General features: G+C 38.0%; 1 protein-coding gene and 1 long non-coding RNA gene across 8 annotated transcripts; one reads left to right on the top strand and one right to left on the bottom strand.

The window, feature by feature from the left end:
* The first annotated feature begins 2529 nt into the window (after positions 1–2529).
* Positions 2530–5276, top strand: LOC144091038 (uncharacterized). 5 transcript variants are annotated; one of them, XR_013305592.1, is made up of 6 exons: positions 2530–3715; positions 3907–3984; positions 4544–4609; positions 4692–4842; positions 4925–5060; positions 5153–5276. XR_013305592.1 is itself a non-coding variant. In XM_077623035.1 (5 exons), the coding sequence occupies exons 1-4, from the start codon at positions 3814–3816 to the stop codon at positions 4952–4954; spliced, it is 351 nt and encodes a 116-aa protein (XP_077479161.1). In that variant the 5' UTR covers positions 3722–3813; the 3' UTR covers positions 4955–5060; positions 5135–5276. The 5 variants fall into 5 exon arrangements, 3 of the variants coding, with proteins under 3 accessions (XP_077479161.1, XP_077479160.1, XP_077479162.1); XR_013305591.1 differs by lacking the exon at positions 2530–3715 and having other exon boundaries at positions 3722–3984; XM_077623035.1 differs by lacking the exon at positions 2530–3715 and having other exon boundaries at positions 3722–3984; positions 4544–4627; positions 4777–4842; positions 5135–5276.
* Positions 5277–5322: 46 nt separating this feature from the next.
* On the bottom strand, positions 5323–6772 carry LOC144091039 (uncharacterized). 3 transcript variants are annotated; one of them, XR_013305593.1, is made up of 5 exons: positions 6682–6772; positions 6026–6112; positions 5837–5928; positions 5561–5580; positions 5323–5404 (listed from the first exon to the last, which is right to left on the bottom strand). It is a non-coding gene; the product is annotated as an uncharacterized LOC144091039 (long non-coding RNA). The 3 variants fall into 3 exon arrangements; XR_013305595.1 differs by lacking the exon at positions 5561–5580 and having other exon boundaries at positions 5338–5404; XR_013305594.1 differs by lacking the exons at positions 5323–5404; positions 5561–5580 and adding an exon at positions 5600–5753.
* Between the last annotated feature and the right edge of the window lie 2021 nt (positions 6773–8793).

Genomic DNA, 8793 nt, shown 5'->3' on the forward strand with positions numbered 1-8793 from the left:
ACTGTTGGTTCATTTCTTTTTTTTTTGCCCAATAAACTTTAGTGCCAGGCAGTGATTTTTTTTTTTTAAACTGTTATTGCTGCCAATGCAACTCATTTCATTGTGTTGCCGCTAAAGACCTGTTTGTAGGAGCTGAGAATTTACGAGCAGAAAACACTTAAAAAAGTTGAAAATAAAAAAAATGACAAAAAAACAGACGACAGGCAGCTTCACTTGACCCTCAGCAACACTCCAGTGCCTTTAACTCGGTCGGCTCCATCCCAGCTTGACAGATGGACGCCCTCGATAGACATTTTGTTGTGCCGATGGGAGGCCGAGGCAGCATGGGATTATTATTTATTATTCATAATGGTAGTTAATGGTTGTGGTGGACAAAAGCCTCCTTTTTATTTCATTGTACAGAACTATGGACAGAAGTCACCGTAAGTAATATTTAGGTTTGTTTCACTAATTCATTATAATGGTGACATTTCTATTTAGTTTAGGTTTTTTTGGGGGGGGGTGGGGGGGCAATCGCTGTGGTTGTATTTGAATGTTGAAGTGCCATCGGACTGTCTTTGTAGTAAGTTTATCTGTAGCACGTTTAAATGCAAGCACAAGCATTTTGGCAAGAGGCGTTTTTTCAGTTTTTTGATTTTTTTTTTCCTCCTAATTTCAGCTGAAATTTAAAAGGAAAATGTAAATACCCCCGAGTGAAGGTATATTTATTCGTCTTGATTAGCAATTTTGGGGCTACAATGTATACACCCTTACCCGGCCTTTGTTTAATCATGTATATCTAATATACCCACACAATTTCCTCGTCTTTTCTCTGTGTGCTGTTGTTTATATATACATATATATATCTTTTCAATTTGGCAAGCGTGTAGGGTGATTTGTATTGTTGTATTTTGCATAAAATAACCGGGGGACTTTTATATTTATAAAGATTTAGTGTGTCGTATTGCTGACTATAGAAACTATCAAAAAGACACATGTAGTTTGTTTTTTCTGAATATTTCAGATCTCAGCTCAGGCTAGCTTCTTAGTGTTGCTCCCCTCCTCCTACAACTTTGTGACTGTCTTTGCGGTAATAAACGTTTTCTTGTCCAAAACGCAGTGGCGGACCGTGCATTTCACACTTAGGCCTTCAGTAGTGCTACGTCTGAATCAATTCAACCCTCAATAACAATGTTATGGCTATCAAACCTTTACTGCAGCTACAGGTGCGACACAAAAAAAATAAAAACATCAATAATAACCTGGGCTGCCCAGCGACTGAGTGGTTAGCGCATCGGCCTGATAGTGGGGGACCTGGGTTCGAATCCAGCTCGGTCCAAATGTGTGGAGTTTGCATGTTCTCCCCGGGCCTTCGTGGGTTTTCTCTGGGTGCTCTGGTTTCCTCCCACATTCCAAAGACATGCATGGTAGGCTGATGGGACACACTAAATTGCCCCTAGGTATGAGTGTGAGCATGAATGGTTGTTTGTCTCCTTGTGCCCTGCGATTGGCTGGCCACCAATTCAGGGTGTCCCCAGCCTCTGGCCCAAAGTCAGCTGGGATAGGCTCCAGCACCCTCCGAGACCCTAGTGAGGATAAACCAGGTCAGAAAATGATATGAGACACGTACTGTTTTATAGATTAGATTTGATTAGATAACTTTATTCATTCCGTATTCGGGAAATTTACTGTCGCAGTAGTGGGTGACAACACAGACACAGGAAAAGACATTTTAGACATAAATAAATAGCTAATAAGTAAAAAAATAAATAAGCGTGTTGCGTGAAATATATATATATATATATATATATATATATATATATATATATATCACACAACATGCTTATTTATTTTTTACTTATTAGCTATTTATTTATGTCTAAAATGTCTTTTATATATATATATATATATATATATATTGGATTGGATAACTTTATTCATCCCGTATTCGGGAAATTTCATTGTCACAGTAGCAATAGGGTGAGAATGCAGATGGCATAGTTACAAGTTAGACAATACAGTCGCAAAGGCTGCAGAACAACAAAGCAATGTATATATTTATATATATTTTTACATGTACGTGTATATATATATATATATATATATATATATATATATATATACATATATATTTATACGTGCATGTATGGATATATATATATATATATATATATATATATATATATATATATATATATATACACACACACACACACATGCATATGTATGCATACGGTTGGTTTTATCATTCAGAGATTTCTTTTGTTAAAGAGCCTGTCAGCCAGCTGATGGGAGGCACGACTATCTACGTCAGGGGTGTCAAACTCATTTCGCATCGTGGGCCACATACGGCCTAGGGCAGGGGTGTCAAACATACGGCCCGCGGGCCGGAACCGCCCCCCAAGGAGGTTCGATCAGGCCCGCAGGATAATTTGAAAGTGGAAAAAATGCATAAAAGACATGGAATTAATATTTTTAATTTGATGCAATTCATGGATTATCCGATAAGGCGCGCACTCTTTCCATCAGAGTAGAAGACAAGCCGCATCACTGAGATGTGAGGGAGATGTCAAGTGGGCCGGACCATTAAAATTATACCATGCTCTGCTATAAATAACCCAAATATCATGTCTTTCCTTTGTTTTGGTGTAAAGAAGCACAAGAACATTAGGAAAATATTGAAATTTAATGAACTATCCTTTTTCAAAACATTTCATGAAACACCTCATATTTCCTTAGACAAATGTGCAATTGACTTTTATCATTCACAAATATGCATTGCAACTGATCCCACTGATTGTACAAAGGCACAAAACTTTAATTGGTACTGAAAAATATAGTAATGCACTTTAAGATTAAATGAGACTTTTAAAGAAAGGAATTTTTAAACCACTTACACATACGCATATAAAATCTAAATGTAATCCCTGCGTGCACTTTACAAACTAAGGAGAGTGATTTTAAATGTGTAATGAAGAAAGTGTTCGCCTGTCCTGTAAATCTGTAAACTTCATACATGAAACATACATACACATACAATACATACTGAAAATTTATGGAGTTGCTGCTCTTTTCAGTCTGTCTCAGTGATGCGGCTTGTCTTCTACTCTGATGGAAAGAGTGCGCCCCTTAGCGGATAATCCATGAATTGCCGCGAATTAAAAATATTAATTCCATGTCTTTTATGCATTTTTTCCACTTTCAAATTATCCTGCGGGCCTGATCGAACCTCCTTGGGGGCCGGTTCCGGCCCGCGGGCCGTATGTTTGACACCCCTGCTTTAGCCAAATGAATCCCAATTGAAAAAGCATATCCAAGTATGTAACCTTAGAAGTCAAAAACAATCACTGAAGTGCATGTCACCGCAATGTTCATAATGTGCAATATTGTATCTTAAAGTATTAAAGCCCAACCAAAAAGTATTTACAGTACGTTATTATGAAAACAATGTATTTGTTTTGAAGTATTAATGCCCAACCTAAAAGTATTTGCAGCCCCAGCCCCCTGACTAATGCACTCTATGATGAAAACGATCTCTTTTTTTGTGTCTATGTGTAATAGGCGTGGCCGAGGCGTGGCTGTGGTCAGAGTTCAAAAGACCCGCCTCCACGCCGCCATTTTTCAAAATGGCGGATGAGCCGGAGGCTGGGCGCGTTGGACTGCTGAGCTGCTCAGAATTGACGATTTCCCGAAGAAAGACCCGACAAACTTCTTCCAGGACAATGCCGCGCGTTCGGTACTTTGTCTTTTGGGGATTTCGTAGCCCCAGTTCTCATTTCAAGAGTGCTTTTTGACGGGAACGTGCTTCATTGGCGTGATGTAGCCCCGACGTGGATGCAAACACAAATGTTTGCTAGCAAGTTGGCTACATTGCATCACCTATTGCTCTTAATGTTTAAAAAGAAACCCTTCCATTGTGTGTTTCAGTCCCTCAACGAGGACAGACTGCTGGGAAACATCAAGAATGTGGCCATAACGGCCAAAAAGGAGCAGTTTGTCGGCAAAGTGAGTCTTTTTTTAATAGCTTCTACTTCCTCTACCCGTGTAATTGGATTGGATAACTTTATTCATCCCGTATTCGGGAAATTTTGTTGTCACAGTAATGTTTAGATATCAGCGACCAGTGTTCACGGCTTTCCTAAATTAGCTTGTTTAGCATCATGATACACTCCAATTTTGAATGAAGACACTTTAACTGGGTTGGCGTTGATTTTTAATAGCAAGATCCTGTGTGGATAACTCACCCTCACTAGTGCCATCAAGTGAAGGTGTAAGGAATAAACAGTACACTTCTAGAATACGTATATACCTTTGCCCTTCCCTTTCCTAAAGGAAGACTGAAGGGCTTGGACCTTTTGATTTTTAATTGTGGTTTTGACAAAACCTAAGCGAGACATTCATTCAACCGTAGCGCAGGGGTCATTTTTGACTCGTTTAAACAACCATTTTTCCTCCGTCTAAGAGCTTTGTGAGACGTATTTTATTTTTTTGATTGAATGGGAGTCATTTGTGCATCAAAATGGTTAAATAAGCAATGACATAATCATGCTGTGGTGTTTTGCAGAGGTTTAAAGCCACGGAGATGGTGGAAGCTGTCCAAATCTACAAGACCAAAGAAGTCGTGTATGACGTAAGACCTGTTTTTCAGGTTATTTGATTTATTATTTTCATGTCATGTGTACTAAAAATACTGTATTTTGCTTCTCTTCAAGGTCTTCAGGTTGATTGAATGGGAGTCATTTGTGCATCAAAATGGTTAAATAAGCAATGACACAATCATGCTGTGGTGTTTTGCAGAGGTTTAAAGCCACGGAGATGGTGGAAGCTGTCCAAATCTACAAGACCAAAGAAGTCGTGTATGACGTAAGACCTGTTTTTCAGGTTATTTGATTTATTATTTTCATGTCATGTGTACTAAAAATACTCTATTTTGCTTCTCTTCAAGGTCCATCCAAGTTTACCAAATCAACGCTAAAGAAAGGTTACTTTGGAGCGTGGCGCAGCCTTTGACACCCCCTATCCAGTATGTTTTCCATATCTCCCACCACATCTGAAAAGAGAGATGGGTCTTTCTGATTTTGGTAAAACCTCTTGACCTAACTGGCCCCCAGTCTATTTTTTTTTATGTTGGACTTAGTCTATTGTGCTTTGACCCTCTTTTTTTTCTCCCCAGAATTCCATCCAGTGGCAAGAAGAGATTCATCAATGGAAACACCACCTCATCTTTAAATGCTGGAAGACCTATGTGAACTTCTCAGTTACCCCATTTTGTGGGAAAATAAAACCTCTGAAATATACTCATGTATTTTTCTTCATAGAAATAGCAAAGGAATGCAAGCAACATGACATTTTAGAATTTTTTTATTCAAAGAAATACATTTGCACACTTAGGATCACATTGATTGGCATAGCTGGTGTTCTCCACCTGTAGACAAAAGCAACATTTAAAATAAACACCAAAAAAAAAGACCATTGAGGGTCTTGGGTCTTTTTTTCTCCAAGTGTTTTAACAAAGACAAATGACACTCAAATCTCTTTTATTGAAATTTCTGATTGAAAAAAAAAAAGAAATCCTCCTCACCTTAGGGATCAGGACATCACCTATAAAATAAGAGGGGGTTAGTAAATTGCAACTTTTGTCAATAAAATAATGTGAGATTGGAATGTTTTGACTTGGATACATTACAATATAACCCGGAACTAAGCTGCTTCCGGTAGCCAGCGCTATCGCATTCCGATCTTAATCCATATGAAATAGTGCGTGCTTTGTGTGTCTAAAATACAGAAATAGCACTCGTTACTGACACTGCGGCATAAGAAACGATGCGCCAAATAGACGTGAAAAAACGGTATTAACCTCAGAGCAGAGTTCAGAGACGATGCATCATCTTCAAGTGGGCAACCTGGGAAGATCACCTGGTCCTCCAGGGTCTGGACATCACCATGGACCTGGTGCATGCAAAAAAATAGAGCAAAAGTTATCATATACAGAGACTGGAGATTCAACAGATGAGTTTAGGTGGGTTTTTTTGGTCATTAGTATTACCTTGATACCTTGGCCCAGTCTCCTCTCCCCTCAAGGGTGTGCATGGTTCTGGACACACGGGAACAGCTTCATCTTGATTTAACCAAGCTATTTGGGAAGTGCAAACAATTATTACAGGAAAGAGAAATCTTAAAGTAAATGATCAAGATAAAGAATGAAAATAAGTTAGTGAGTACTCGGTGCTAATTTCCCCTTTCCAGACAAAGCGATTCAATATACAGACTGATGTTAAAAGCTAGGTGAAAGTCGGCTTGATAATTTTTGTATAAATGATTTTTGTTTTAAAACAGAATTACAAATTGGAAAAGGGCGTTTAGTAATCGCAGTGAAAACTATCATTACATTCAACACACCTTCACCTGGCAAACTGACCGTTGATATCTCGGCTTTGTTTGATAAAATGAAGTCTTCCCCCACGACTCAATAATGGAGAGAATACGGACAAAATACTTTTCAAGTCAAATGTCGTGAGGCTAATGCTAAGCTAGCTAGTGACATGCTAAGGAGCCCATACTTCAAATGTCGACGGTGTGTTCGACCTGGCAATAAACTAACAGATTTGTTGGCGTTTTGGCTCAATTGATTCCTAAAAAAATCTCCCGGTAGGGCGTTAAAAATGCACATAGGGCAGTAAATTGCTCTAGTCTAGGGCTTACCTCGTTTGGGTGCTAGTCGTTCGACCGACTGCATGGAAATGACTGCGCCAAAGGGCGCGATGCTGCGCAGGTACATAATTTAAGCACCTGCGTCACCAATGGGCGTAACCACGCCCATAGGATGTGATTTGTCCTCCCGACTCAATGACCATGTTTGGAAGATGACGTACTATAGTCGCCATTTTTGTAGTCTTGATGCTGCAAAAGAGTGTGTTCGTTTTTTTTAAATATAAAAAGCCTTACTTTGCATGGTCATTTTTAAAAAATAAAAAGCCTTACTATACATGGTCATTTTTAAAGAAAAAAGCCTTACTATACATGGTCATTTTTTACAAATTAAAAAGCCTTACTATATACTATGTCGTATTTTAAGAAAAAAAGCCTTACTATACTATGTCGTTTTTTTTAAAGAAAAAAAGCCTTACTATATACACTAGGTCGTTTTTTAGGAAAAAAACCTTACTATACTATGTCGTTTTTTAGGAAAAAAAGCCTTACTATACTATGTCGTTTTTTAAGAAAAAAAAGCCTTACTATACTATGTCGTTTTTTAAAGAAAAAAAGCCTTACTATACTATGTCGTTTTTTAAAGAAAAAAAGCCTTACTATACTATGTCGTTTTTTTTAAAGAAAAAAAGCCTTACTATATACACTAGGTCGTTTTTTAGGAAAAAAACCTTACTATACTATGTCGTTTTTTAGGAAAAAAAGCCTTACTATACTATGTCGTTTTTTAAGAAAAAAAAGCCTTACTATACTATGTCGTTTTTTAAAGAAAAAAAGCCTTACTATACTATGTCGTTTTTTAAAGAAAAAAAAGCCTTACTATATACATACCTGTCAACCTGGGCCAATTCCTCCCCGTATTAATGATTGGAATTCCCAGTATTAAGCAATAGAAAACCGTACAAATGCAACGCAGCACATATTTACTCACATAGGCAGATATGTTTAAAAGATGTTTTTCAAATAAAAACAAAAAAAACATGAATAGACTGTAAACACAGCACACAGATGAATAAAAAGAACAGGATTATTCAAAATGTGTCTTGGATTGAAATCGGATATAGTTGACATCCACTTGCCTTACTGGAAGTAGAGTACTGTTTCCAAAGTGCTATTCCACCATCGTTGTTATCTTCTTCCTACTGTTAACAGCACCAGTTAAGTGATGATGTGCCACATCATTTTTTTTCCATTTTTACAGTTGTCGGGGGGCTCGATAAGATTGGGGTGACGTGCAAGGCCGAGGCAGAAAAAGGAAGTGGGAGGGCTCCGAGGTCAACCTGACGACGGGGTCGCCGAAAGAACGCTGGCATTGGGGACCAGGAATCTGACACCACCCTCTCACAAACGTTGCCACTTGGAGCGGCGTCCCGGTCTGAGTGACGGCCCACAGGACTCCAGGCTCTGACACCTTGTTATCGTTGCGGCATGGCGGCGGGCAAAGAGGCCCGTCAGGCATGTGATGCAAGAGGGGAACAAAGGGATTAGGGTTGCCAGGCGATAAATTCTATCAAATATGTTCACAGTATGTGTTTATTTTCCATATATATATACACATAAATATGTATATATATACATATATAAATATGTACAAAGACATACATATTGCACAGGCACCAACAAATGCCTTTTGACACTATGATTGAATGCTACCAAAGCATAATTATATGTCACGTTTATATTCTAACTTACAAATAAACAATCACAACCACACAATTTAAAAGTGCCACTGATTAACTAATAACGTTCACATGTTTCAGCCATTTCATTGCATCTTTTTTTTGGATTTCTTTCTAACACTGAAATCATCTCAAAATGTTTGAAACAAACTCAACTTTGAAATTATGGCTAAAAAGGTTTAGACCTGCTTTCAAAATGTTGCCCCCAAAAGAAATGTTAATTCCACAAATACATGTGGAAGGAAAACCCTGTCTGGCATACGTAGGTATGTACTCTAAACTTTTAAACATTATGGTTATAAACTACAACAAACAAAAGCATATAGTCTGCCAAGACATTTATGTTACATTAAATAATAATAAAAGCCATAGATTTGCATTTATACAATTTACACAATGTCGCATTCATGTTATTTATAGTGTGACT

Source organism: Stigmatopora argus, chromosome 16 (genome assembly GCF_051989625.1).
Source record: "Stigmatopora argus isolate UIUO_Sarg chromosome 16, RoL_Sarg_1.0, whole genome shotgun sequence".
NCBI classification, from domain to species: Eukaryota; Metazoa; Chordata; class Actinopteri; order Syngnathiformes; family Syngnathidae; genus Stigmatopora; species Stigmatopora argus.